We start from the raw sequence: 13,845 nt of genomic DNA, 5'->3' as shown, positions 1-13,845 counted from the left end.
CTCTCTCTCTCTCTCTCTCTCTCTTTTTTTTCTTTTCCTTTGCCACTTTTAAGTTCAATGATTCGTGCCACCACAGTCAAATCCAATAAATCCCCGTTATTGCAACGTTATTCGAGACACACGAAGCTTTTATCTGAGAACGTTCTTTACATTGTTATTTACGGACGGCAATTTCTTTAGTCTTCATTTGCAACCTCGTTGCATCTCTTCGTTCGACTTCGGTTCGCTCGTTTAGATAGCCTTTTGGCATATGGGTGACGAAGACGTCGCTCTTAATCGACCAACTACGTATACACGCGACCGACCTCGAACCGTTTCTTCCATGCCGGTCCTAACTTAAGATCAATGCACTTATCCTCGCTCAAATATACCGACACTCGATAATATGTGCCAATGAGAAAAGTAACTCGCTGTGTAAAATCAGCTCCCCTTCTCTAGTTTTTGAATTGTCTTAAACAAAACAGAGTTCATTGTTCCTTTAATGTGGTTTGTAGACGACCGTAAATTCGTTTCAATATTGAATGACTAATTTTATTTAGTCTCTCATTATTCTTTTTAGAGTTCTGTAATATTTCCTATGTGAAAGCTCCTTTTCTATTTTTCATTAGTTTTCTAAGAGCATCGTCGTGAACTTTATTATAGGAACAGAAGGATTTCTTTTATTTCTACGAATTTTACATATAAAGAGCTTACTTGATAATCTTTTCGAATATTTCTGTAAATGTAAAGGTCGTGCTCATATCGCGTTTAGAAAATCGTTCGTGAAAGTTCGGAGTCAGTAGACATACAGCATGTACGGCCTTAATCGAGCAATTTCTAACGCACGACCTCGAACCCCTCTTTCTCGCCCCCGTTTATAATGAGCGAATCCGCGCGATGTACTTTAGCCCTCGGAACGGAAGCCTCATCGGTACGAGAGACTCGTGTGGTGGTTCCGTACTGTATTTCTTTAAAATCAGATAATGCAAACAAAAGAAGAAGGGATACTCTGATCGATATAATCTTTGGTAGTTGGATGAAAGTAACAGGTTCTTGAGAAGAGATCGAACAAAGAGAAACTATCTCTCTGAACCGACGTCCTACGAATCGCCCTTTTTATTCGTCTATTTTCTTAGAGAATCATCGATTTTTCTCTTTATCCTTTTTTATAAATTTTGATAAAACTTTGATTTCGACTTATCTACGTCCGACGTATTCAGTGATTCTCAAAAGTGATCGCACGTTTTAGATCAAATTGATAAATGTTTAAGTCTTTCTTTCTTTTTTTTATATTTCTGACGTAGACATGAGGAATGTCAAAAAAATGTTATTTTCAATGAAAGTAATTGAAAGGCGCTATCCCTTTCTCGAAATGGAAATAAAAATATGTTATATATGCGCGCATAGATATTTGTAAAATTTTCTTGGCATTTAACGCATTTGGCAATTAGAAATTTATGATGCAAAAATTAACTGTATATCACGGTGAAGGAAAGCATTACGAATATTGTTACAAAGGAAGTAACGAAAGGTCCATAAAGGAACATTATGAACCGGCATTGCGATATCTATAGATGCATTAAAGAGGACGTTTCCTTCGAAGAAATAGCTTCTCCTTGGCGAGCGTCGAACGTTTACCGGCAAAGTTCTCGTTTTGGCCTAGGAGTTTGGAAAGTCATTTCCGTCGATTGGACGGAGGATGAACCTAAGGAAAACAGATTTTCGTGTCGAGGAAAATCGTGCCCGATCGCTTATAACGCATAGATATTCTAACAGTGTTTATATTTCTATAAAATATTAGGTATTAATATTTATTTAAAAATGTTATTTATATGTGCGTGTATAAAATTTGTAGGTGACGATGCGTCATGCAGCGTTTAAACAATGTATTTCATTTCAAAGTGATAAGAACATTCACGAATAAACTGACAATGTGTCATAGATGCTTTTACGAAGTTTTCACTTTTTTTTTTTTTTAAATTTTTATTCTTTTCTATACGTAGTAGGTCAAATTTAATATTCTTTTTAAAATCCGAAAGATATTTATTATTATATTCAACGACCGTAAATTATAGCCTTGGAAGAAAATAAGAAATTATTGAGAAAACTCATTTTTTAGAGGATACAAATTATAAAACTGAATTTAATTGATGGTAAATTAGAAGAAAATTGTACTTTTTAAATAACTTTTTCGTTATTCCGTTGATAAATAAGATGCATGTGTGTACAATTCTTATAGGTCGTATATTTTTTTTTTTACATCTGCTTAGTGTCTGGATACTTATCCATAGTAGTGTATCGGTATATGTGTGTGTGCGCTTGCAAACGCACACAGAAGTACGCATTCGTACGTGCGAAGGTAGCGTGTTCATCGCGCTATCGTGTTCTTCCACGCACGCGTACACTCGTAAGCCTTGCATACGTGCATCGGCGCACGTATATCAGGTCGGTCGATTAAACTAAAATTAACTCGTCTACTTCGAGTGAGCGCGTTCCATCTTTCCGAAGCACCTTCGCGAGCTGAGTTTCACGATGCGAATTTTGGGCTGCTCCTCTTCGCTCTCTCATTTTTCGATTTCCTTGCCGAGCGGACTATCCGATAAAACGGAGAATGAGAGAAGAAGAGAGATAGATAGAGCGAGGAAGATAGGGAAGGAGAGAGAGAGAGAGAGAAAGAGAGAAAGAAAAAGAGAGAGAAAGAGAGAGAAAACGGGTTCGCTTCGAATTATCGGCCTCGACTCGTCTCCCCTCTCTCTCTCCCTCCCTCACTCGTTATAAACCTCTGACCCTCTTACGACTGTCCGTGCGACGTCTCATCGTTGCATATCGCGCTATGGTTTTTTATCATTTACGTTACGTACAGTGAGAAACAGTATTAGCATCTGGTTGGAAGTGTCTCTTTATTCTTAATTTTTTTTTTTTTAGTTTTTTTTTGGAGCTCTTCTTTTTTCCTATCCTATCTCACAGCAAACAGTATCATTATGTATATACATATATTGAGAAGAGTCTTTGAAGTTAATATCGTCATTCGCGAATATCTTATAACAAGCAGTTTTGTCGATTTGCATGGATTACAAAATAATGATTAGAAATAAAATAATTTGTTATTATCGCTGTTATTTTATTTTATTTATTTATTTATTTATTTATTTATTTATTTATTTATTTATTTTTCTTCGACGATTTCACGTAACATAATACAAATGTAAAATTAATGTAAATTCAAAACTATTTTCTTAATGTCAAAGGATATAAGGAATATTTATGCGATAGATTAAAAAGAAATTTAAATAAAAATGAAAGAATTAATCCTGCTCATGCTATTATTGCTTCTTACGGTACATATATACATAAATACATATGTACATTGATATGAGATTCGATCGATGTTAAGTAGGAGCTTGCGTCGGACGTGTTCGTACAGTCGATTGTTCGTAAAAGCTCGAATCGTAACCGATCGATGCTTCCTCTCGTTTGATCGAGAGCTTTTCCTCTCGAGGATATATCGAGGCACTTTTGTGCCGACGGACTCGACTAGTCCGCTCCAGCTGCCGTTCATCTCGACGGCTAGTCGTTGTCTTTTTTTGCGAGAATTACGTGCAAAAAGGCGCGCGTCAAGTTGCACAACGCGACTCAAGCGTTGCAAGAGAACGTTGTCGTCGACATTGTCTAATCCTTCTTATTGCTACGACTAGCAGTGGCACAGTGTGTCTATTTATACGTATATGCGTTTCGGGGAACATTGATATGGATAGAAAGCGAGAACGGGAGTGAGGAGGAAGAAAAAGAAATCAAACTTTGTATAGAAGAATAAAATTAATGCAGAGGAAATAATAATAACGATATTATGAGCGATCATAAAGCGGAATACATATAGAGGAATTAAAAATAGATTATTATAATAACTATAGAATTATATTAGACACGCATAATTATAAAGTTTATTGAGAAAGAAAGTACACGTGGAAGACAATGTAATTACAGATAAATATATCAGTTGATATACAAGAGATAATACAATATAGAGAAAAAATAAACGAAAAGAGAGAAGAATAATAGATAGTGCAATTATATCTACAGAATAATTTTAATTGAATAATAATCAAAGAAGAGCGAAAGAGAGAGAGAGAGAGTATGTGTGTGTGGAGGGGGATAGAGGAAGGAAGGACCGGGATGCACGCGATGGAGCTGCATTGATTCGCAGATGTATAGGCCTCCCCCAAGCTCGGTGTGGAGGTCATGGGTAATGGAGTGCATCGTCACGTTGCTATGGGAAATTCGGGATTTCCCGGCTAGAAGACGGGGAGTGTATAGTATGAGAATAGCTTACGTGCGATTTCCTTCCCTGCTAGTTTTTATCTATTAGTAGCTACAAACGCTTTCGTGAATCCCCTTTTATGATTGAGATTATTCGATAAATTTCGTGGTTTTTGCGATACGTATTCATCATTCAAGATATGAGAATTTTAATTGATCGATTTTCTCTCTCTCTGTCTCTTTTTTTTTTTTTTTTACCTTTCTTCGTTAGAACCATTGATCGGTTTCCGTTTGACCGAAATTACAGATAAGACGCAAATTCGTTTCAATTTTTATTTATTTCGGTGCGTGCGACTAGCATGAAACGAAGTTAGTCGCGCAATAGGAATATGAAGCCGTGCGTATCTTTGTCACGTTCGCTGTATTTAATCTCTAGCTGAAGCATCTGGACTTGTGCAAATACTAGCGTCCGAGCAATCGCGCAAATTTCTTTGTTAAAATCCAAGTTCGGTTTTAAATCTATGTGGTGAGTAGAAGCGTACATTGTATACGTATGAATACGCATAGGGCTTATTACATAGGGCTATTTATATTATGTTTTAATCACCGTGACAATGGTCATGATAATGATTGGAAAGTCAATTAAATAGAGGAAGTTAAATGGACGCGTGAGTCCGATTTTATTATTTTTCACGAATACCGATCGATATCATAATGCATTGTATATGACTCGTTTATCACATATTTCGAAAGCGTCGAGAGTCTATAGTTGTTCTCTTTTTTCGAGAGATTAAAGGATTAGTATTTCAATTTATACCCAAAGATCGAATATTTGTTTAAACGAAAACTTTATATTAAATTCTAACAGCAGATGTATCGTCGATTTTTCTGAAATCAAACCTATTGTAATTATCCTTTTTTAATACCATCATAGTATTTATTTAGGATTATAATAATATTTCTTTTGAGAACGTTAAAGATGTGATAATTATCAAATGTTCTCTCCTCTCTCTCTTTGCGATAGGAAAAGACTTGAAATTTTTGCTCGACGATACAGTGCAGATATGACGTGTCGTTGCAGAGGGAGACAGAGATAAGGTTCGCGACGTTGTTGAAGGACGGAAAAAGGAAGGAGGAGTGGAATTGAGGCGACAATGTCTCTTTTGTAGTCCCCCTCCTTCCATGCATGCGTGCACGTGTTCGGGCGTGACGAAGACGATCAATCGATCTACAGATCGACCAATCGATCCGGTCGACGAATCGACCGCTCCCGAATGATCGTCGTTCGATCGCCGTTCAAGACGTCGGGCTGTTATACGACGTTGTTTCCTTTTTTGTCTTTCCGAACACGATCGTGAACGTAGATGAGCAACCTCGCGTATGTACACTTTCGATACAAAAATAAAATTCAAAACGCGTAAACGCGATCGTCTTTGGATAGCATATTTCGATGGTGGAGAAGAGGATACGCTCCTGAATCGCGATTGCGTTTCTCGACTTTGAGTTATTTCTTGATGATAAGCTATCTCATAGGATCTTTTATAATTTCTACGGAAATTTAATTCGAAACATAAAAAAGTTCTTGTTGCGAAAAACAGAGAGAGAGAGAGAGAGAGAAAGAGAGCGAAAAAAAGGGAGAATCTCTATTTTATATTTATAGTAGTAAAGCTCAGTCAGGGATTCAATTTCGAACATCAAAATCGCACTTTGAATAAATTCAAATGTCGTACATAGAGTAATATCTATTGCTATAACACAGAAATGGAGCTTTGATATAAATGTGTAAATGAAAATTTGGAAAGGACTATCACGCCATTTGCTATTATTGCTTTTCATCGTACGAAAAGTATCTTTTCTCACTATCAATGTAGAGAGGCAATAGACGAAAGTATCGCGAGGAGAAAGATACGAGCGTTTAAACGACTTCTCGCTAACCGCTTTCTCTGTCTTTTCGTGGATCTATAAAAGCAGCTTCGGTGCTATACTTTCCGCACGCGAGGAATATCTTTTATATACCAGATCGTGTGCCGTTTAAATAGCGAAGAAAAACGATTATGGTATAATATATGATCGTTCCAACACGTGCCGTAGAATACGACCAATTTTCTATAACCAAAAATCAAAGTTACCTATCTGAGTTTCTGCATTGTTAGCACACCAACAAAGTTATAAACGACGCATTTTCTTGGAAGATTAACAATGTCGGTCTATGCTATATCTCTCCAAGTAACCGGAATTTCTTGTTTATTTCATCTAAAAATAAACAAGTACAGCTTATTTCGAATGTGACGCAAAACAATTCATGGTCGTTTTGATTAGAAATCTAGGTGATATTTATAATTCAAAATCATTTCAATCTTATTTTACAAAATTTTCTTTTACAAATCGCATCGTAAGAAGATAGAAAAATATTGATGAGGGACAACTGTGCAATAAGTTTAGTAACTTGAAAGTGACAATGCCGTGCAGAAGTATATATACGTTCAAGAACGTTTTCTAGAGTTTCGATAAATAAGAAGAACGAAAAAAAAGAAACGATAAAAAGAAAGAAAGAAAGAAAGAAAGAAAGAAAGTTGAACAACGGCGATAGCGCAGGGCGACGCGTGCGTGCGGTAGCGGGACTGTGACCTTGAACAGGAAGCTCTCTCGGTAGTACGCATGCGTGCGACTAGATTCGATCATCCCACGTTCGCGGACCCTTTCCATGATCTCTCAACCCCGTTGCCGAGCGCGCTATACGTTGGAAAGCCGCTTTTCACTTTCACGTCCCTTCCTTTAAGCCGACCCTTAAACGATCCACACGCCATTGAATTTCGTTGGTTAGAAAACTTCTTCTTCTTCTTCTTCCTCCTTGACGACTACGGCGTCGTCGTTGACGTCAGTTACGACGATGACAAGGATGATGACGATGACGTCTCGTGCGTGCACGCGAGACGAAAAGGGTGAAGCGGAATTCTTCGGGAAGAGAGCACTTTACGATAAGAGCGAGGAGAGTAAAAGGCTCGATCGTAAAAGAGCTCGCACCTGCGCCACTGCCGGTATATTAACGACTGCCGTGGAGCGGTACAACGCGAAGAGAAACGACGGAAAGGAATACCGTGGAAGCGGTTTTCCGCGTAGAAAATACTCCTTGAGACACGCCGTTGATGTCTCGTCTTCCTCCACGTCTAAACGTTGCATTTAAAATCGGCCACTTAGCGTAAACGGCGATGCTGCATATACGTACGTACTTTTTCAAGTAGGCGAGCACTTTTTAGTCCGTAAAATAGTCTTCCTCCAGAGCTTCCTCTCTTTTTCTTTGTTCGGATGCTCTTGGTTGTTGAGGACGTCGACGGAAGCTTCGTTTCCAATGTCTAAAACGTTTTCGACCGATCATGGGAATTTAGGGATTGGCACGCCGTTTGAAATTGAATTCTTATATCGTGTGAGTCCGTTAAGCTTTTTTTCTCTTTTTCTCTCTTTTTTTTTCCTTTTCTTTTTTCTAGAAACCTTTTGAATTTCCCGCGGCGAGCGAATCGCCGTTGATATATCGATGGATCTCGATCTGTGGACCTTTGACACGAACGAAATCTTTTCGAGGATTGAACAAACTCACAAAGATTACATTTATCAGTTTAATTCAAGAACTACGGCAGACGCTACCGTGTAAAAAAACTTGTTTCTCTTTTTTCGTCCAAGTTTCCTGCGTGTTCTTGGACAAAGATCTCCCACGACTATTCGTAAAAAACTTTAGTGAACAGCGTTGATCTCGTGAAACCTTTCATAAAAAATCAGTTTAAAAGAATCGTAAATTGGAGATTATCATGGAATCGTCGATACTGGAGAATATAACTCTTATCCGAGTCTCTTTCTCCGGCTCTTTTTACTGGGAGTTTCGATCGTTCGCCGTTGGAAAGACATGCCGGTAGAGTTATATACGAAGGGAAAGAACGGATAGGGTGAGGAAGGGTAGGAAGAGAAAGGTGGGGCACCGAGTCGAGCCGACACGGCCCTGGTACGTAGCGTTAAAGGCCACGAAAAGGGCCGAGCGTAAGCGGAAAGGGCCGAAGCCGTGCGCCGACGATCGAGCAGGAGGTTCGGCTCGTCGGCGAGAGAGCCGCCGTGACTGCCGCTGGCTCCGGCAATGGCTATTGACCGAACTTGGCAGACCGGCCGGTCAGCTGTGCACCGTGCCACTGTCGTCGTCGTTATTAGAACCGAAGTGGAGATATTCCATTAGAGAAATTCACGTCCTCTTAAGAGGTATACCACCTCGTTATCTTTCTACGAAAAAAATCGACCAAAAGTCGTTCAAGAGAAGGAGGAACCATCGAGGAAGACGCTGAATGTGATCTTCCTTAAAACGAGAAGATCATCGTCCTCGGATATAGCTCGTACGACCGAACGAAAATTTTACGAGGAAGTAAAAAGACTCCAGTGCGAGACTTTTATTCTTTTCCTTTTTTTTTTTTTCTTATTCTTTTCTTTCTTCTTCAAAAAATACAAAATAATAGAAATAAAAAAAGGAAGACACTGTGCGTGATCGTGACTACCAGAATAGCCGAAGCTTCATCGAAAGAGTTTGAAGACGGCGAGAACGACGACTTCGAAGCGGCTGAGGAAAAGAGATCGAGCGCAAGTACGGTAGAAAAAGAGAGATAGAGAGAGAGAGAGGGGAGGAGAGGAGGGAGAGATAGAGATAGATAGATAGATAGATAGAGAGAGAGAGAGAGACGGAGAGAGATAGAGAGGCGATCGTCGTTGCACATACGAGCGAGTAACGTCGTGTGTGCACAGCTCGCGCGTGCAGGTGTGCGCGGGACAAAAAGTGCATTGCCCAGTGGACTTTTCCATCCGGTGGCTCACGAACTGTATGTAGTCTTCGCGCCGGCGTTTTCGTCCACGAGACGAGAGAGCACGCGAGCGACGAGAGGACGGTGACGAGAAGCGTTCGAGGGAGGAGGAAGGTGAAAAGTAGGGAGACACTCGTTCGGTAACCGCGCTCCTCTCGCGCCGGAAGGAGAGTCGAGGAGGTTCTGTTGGAGGAGGAAGAGGAGAGGAGGGGAAGGAGGAGAACGAAGAGTAGTAGGGATATATCGTATCCCTCGTGTGGCCTCGTCGAAAATCGAAGAACGACGACGGTGTGGAATCGATGTGGATAGTCTCGATTTCGGCGAACGTTTTAAGGAAGAACATTGAAAGAAAAAAGTGAGAAAAGAGACGGCAAAAATCATCTATTTCCTTTTTTCTTTTTTTTACAGTAATACTGTATTGCTACGTTAATTTAGACGTACGAAAAGAGCAAGAAAAGAAGTGAAAGAGGGAGATATAAAATCGTCCGATGGTGTGAATTCTACATTATCGACGAAGCGTGGGAGGGTGAAGAAGGAAACGGATTCGTCGGTAAAACAGTGTCACGCGCGCTGCCACAGAGGAAGGACGGAAGACGGACGAAGGCTTTTGAGGGAGCCGGTTGCAACCGAGACCAGTCGCGAATACGCGCTTAACGTGATAACGACTAGATCGTCTTTGCGCGTGACTTTACTTTTCTCGAGATCTTAGTTCGATGGAATACAAGTAAGAAGATCGTTGATCGTTTCTTGTTTTACACGTGAAGAAGAAAAGTGAAAAAAGAAGATAATAAGAGAAAAGAAGAAGCTAAAAGAAGAGTGGATCGAAGGTCTTGCTGCGAGCACTCGAGTCGACGGAAACGATATATTCTCTCGCCGGCAACACGGAAGCACGTTTCGTTTGAGGAATTCGTCCGCTAGTCCAACGTGACTATGAGAATTTTATATACGTCGTCCGGAGTATAAGAATAGTTAAAGAAAGGCAGGAAGAAAGGAAGGAAGGAAGGAAGGAAGGGAGGAAAGAAGGAAGGAAGAAAGAAGCAAGGAAGGAAGGAAGAAGGAAGGAAGGAAAGAAAGAAAGAAAGAAATAAAGAAAGAAACTAGAAGAGAAAAGAAAAACGGGATCTTCCAAACTCGTCCGCTCTTGGAGGAGACTACTGGCGATAGATCGATCTAGTGGCAGAGCGATCGTTCGCGTGGAGCAGCGTATGAGATCGAGAGGAACACGAGAAGAAGCGCCCTCGTCTCGTGGAGATTCGTGCCGATCGAAGAAGAAGAGAGAGCGGGTACAGAGAGAGAGAGAGAGGCAGAGAGAGAAAGAGAAAGAGAAAAGACGATAAGAGAAGGAGAGGGTCCTTCGACGATTTTGAATCGCGTTCGATAAGCCACGAGGATCACTCTTTCTCTCTCTTTCTCTCTCTCTCTCTCTCTCTCTCTCTCTCTCTCTTTCTCTCTCTCTCTCTCTCCCTGGATTTCTTGGCGCTACGTGTGTGCTCGTGGGACTACGTTGAAAATCGCTCGGTGTCGTTGCTTGACGGAACCGGTTTCGTTCGGCTCGGCGAATCTCGGCGTTTATACAAAGGTCGTGTATGCTCGCTCGTGAGAGAGCGGTAGGAGTGAGATTTATGGAAAACGAATTTACACGAGGTCACACCCACGGGAGCGGCTCTCTTTCGCTCGCTCTCTCTCTCTCCCTCTCTATCTCTCTCTTCTCTTCTGTTCTCTTCTCTCTCCTCTTTCTACGTTGGTACGTCTATTTCCACTTCTCTTTATTAATAATAACGACGGCGCTAACGCAACGCCGACGGTAAAACGGCGTCGCGCGGCCGTGTGCGTGCCTTGAGAGATAGAATCGGCTGAGGTTGAAGGAACCGAAGGAAAAAGAAGACGGAAGGATAACGAGGACGGAGGTGTCCTTCGGAGCACGAAAAAGAACGAGATAGAAAAGAGAGAAGAGAGAGAGAGAGAGAGAGAGAGAGAGAGAAGAGAGAGAGAGAGAGAGAGAGAGAGTGAGATAGTGAGAGAGAAAAAGAAAGGAAGGAGAGAGAGAGAGAGAGAGAGAGAGAGAGAGAGAGAGAAACAGTAAACTTCGAGAAAGGATCGTCGAACTCTCTTGGTACAGCAGTGATATCCGTCGGAAAGCCCAAAGATTTGTCTTGAATCGTTATGAGGCTGATGCGTCCCTCGTTGGAATCGAAAAAGATACGATCTCGCAAAGCAAGAACCTTCAAAAGGAGATGGACGTAGCACCGATGGAAACGTCGTAGTCTCGAACGGACTCACCGCTTACACTCTTTTCAGAGAGGAAAGAAAACGATAGGAGTGAGAGCGAGATGGCCGAATTCGAAGAAAGCAAAACTTTCCTGTTCGAGTGGAAAGAGCGGAGAGATTGCTTGCTTGGGGTAAAGCTTTACGAGACCTAGTCCCTGCTGCCACACTCTTCTAGTAGTTGCGAGGTGTTAAAAGAAATTTGAGGAACAAGAAGTGAAAGAGGATAAAGATAGGAGAGTTTTGATGATCTCGAGTGACTTTGGCGATGAAGCGAGCGACGAGCGCAACCGCGGCCTGCGCGTCGCAGGTACAACAACCGGTGGCCACTCTTCAGGGGAAGATACACGATCTTCTCCTTAATCCATTGAATGCTCGTGCGGAGGAAGAAGCAACGTTATTCAAGAGTATTGGCGGTGTGAAATCGTCAATTTCAGCGTCATCGTCATCTACGACGGTGACGTCGAAGGATGAAGCGAAAGCAAAGTCCTCGGCCATGCCTCGGCTGTTGGCCGTTGATTCGGACAATTATATGCTTAGGAAAGGTGCGGGGACTACTAACGGAGTCTCCTCGTCTAACGCAACGACGATGACAGCCCCCACGACGACGACGTTGACAACGTCATCGTCCATCGAAGCCGTCGGCTGTTCTCGAGTAGCGCGAGCTTTTTTAGTAAACGCACCTACGAATGGCACTTATACCGATCTGCAGATGCACTCGATTCTTGGTTATAATAACAACGAGACGAGACAACAGCAGCAACAGCAACAACAACAACAACAGCAGCAACAGCAGCAGCAATCGTACGAGCCGAGAATCAAACCAACGGTGGTGACTTCTGCTAGCACGAATCAATTTACTACACAGAGGTGGTTAGCGAGTCATTTACAGGCTCAACCGCGTTGCCTGTTGAACAATTCCAATAATGGCAACAACAAATCGGATTCTCCACAGCAGCAACAGTTTTTGCGTGCATCTAATGACGAGAAACGCGAGAACGAGACCGAGATCGATAACAGGTCGCGTTTACCCTGTTGTGCCCGAGTGTTTTCCTTTCATCGATATGTCTGTAGGTGTAACGATGCTGTTGTTAGCTCGCAGCAACAATATCAATTGAGTAAAGAGTCGTGGGAGATCGAGAGCGCTGTCGTAGATTCGAATTGGATTGAGAACGATGCGATTGTTGGATCTAATTCATCCGTCGATAAAGCTACCCGCTCAAAGGGCAAAAGCGCGTGTAGTACCCTCGAGGCGCGGACGTTCGCTGCCTCGAGGGTGCCTGCTGGTGGAAGATTGTCCGCGTGTTGCTGCATGTGTGCTTCGCTCTGTCCCGCAGACTGCCGCGCGTGCTTCCACATCGTCTGCTCGGTCTACAGCGGACAGCACCTGTGCCAATGGAGTAACAAGGGTCACGCGCTACCCGGCCAGATTTTTTATGAGGACAAGGTCAGTATATCGTATTTTACCTAACGTACTGTTGCCCTTCTTAACCCTTTCAGTGTCAACGAGCAATATATTACTTCTCTTCTTGTGTAAGTTGCTACATTAAAATGCTGTCATTTAAATCTTCTATTATTTTTGTCTTTTTTTTTTTTCTTTCTTTTATGGATGTCTCATAAAAAATCGTAGTTTCTCCGAAGAGTAATTTTAATGCCAGAGAACAATTTTTTGTTCTCTTCGTTCTTTGATATTATTTTTGATATTCAAGAAATAATGTTTCGTATTTGAATTATTTTATTTGATAAATAATCGTATTGTTTGCTCTATCAAAATTGTTACTTAAAGGGTTAAATATCCTATCGACCAAAGCCTCTCAAACTCAATGCTCAAGAAAGCGTAATAATTCGAGCGCCTTACTGTTTTCGTAACAATTTGATTCGCACAGTGGATAAAAAAAAGAACTTCAAATTCATCTCCTTGCTATATCTTTTTCCTTCTCTCTTTCTCTCCCCCCCCTCTCTCTCGCATTGCTATCAACTGCCCATTGTTCGTCTATCTTATCAGGAATAAGTACGGATCGAAGGAAACGCTAATGTCTTAATTAAATCGCTCAGAGTCGAGCGACCATTCTCGCAAATATTAACGAGTTCTTAAACTCCTTGAAATCATTATTTTTTCGATAGCTTGCACCCTTATACTAGAAGATATATAGATTAGTAGATAGATTCATTGAATTTTGAGCAGAAATGTCATACGATAGAAAATATAAATGTTACAAATAAAGAGATTGTTAACAATTACAATGAGTATGAGTTGGACATTTTTGAAGCGAAGAAATTCTTTCGTCATAATAATAATTATATAAAGTAATGAGATGAGTAGATAGCATATATGCAGACATTACATGAATCCTAACAGATATAATAGTGGATCGTTGAAGTTGAACCTTCAGAAAAAGAGAGGAACAGAGAGAGAGAGAGAGAGAGAGAGAGAGAGAGAAGAGAAAGAAGAGAGAGAAATTATCAGTGGCAAGTGAATCGAGCGATTTGCATGATTATGGGTCTATTTTAG

General features: G+C 41.2%; 1 protein-coding gene across 3 annotated transcripts in view; it reads left to right on the top strand.

Annotated features, from left to right (window-relative positions):
• The window catches only part of LOC122629872 (phosphatidylinositol 3-kinase regulatory subunit alpha), a 43,197-nt gene that overhangs the window by 6,144 nt on the left and 23,208 nt on the right, over nt 1-13,845 (top strand). For 2 of the 3 annotated variants that reach the window (XM_043813726.1, XM_043813727.1), the window contains exon 5: nt 12,671-12,780. In XM_043813726.1, coding sequence (XP_043669661.1) covers nt 12,671-12,780 — 110 coding nt within the window. Of the gene's footprint in view, nt 1-7,728; nt 11,075-11,105; nt 12,781-13,845 lie in introns of those variants that run through there. The other variant, XM_043813725.1, reaches the window with a different exon arrangement.

Source organism: Vespula pensylvanica, chromosome 6 (genome assembly GCF_014466175.1).
Source record: "Vespula pensylvanica isolate Volc-1 chromosome 6, ASM1446617v1, whole genome shotgun sequence".
Taxonomy (NCBI): domain Eukaryota; kingdom Metazoa; phylum Arthropoda; class Insecta; order Hymenoptera; family Vespidae; genus Vespula; species Vespula pensylvanica.
Note: the sequence above shows the minus strand (reverse complement) of the source record. Positions and strands in the feature narration are given on the sequence as shown.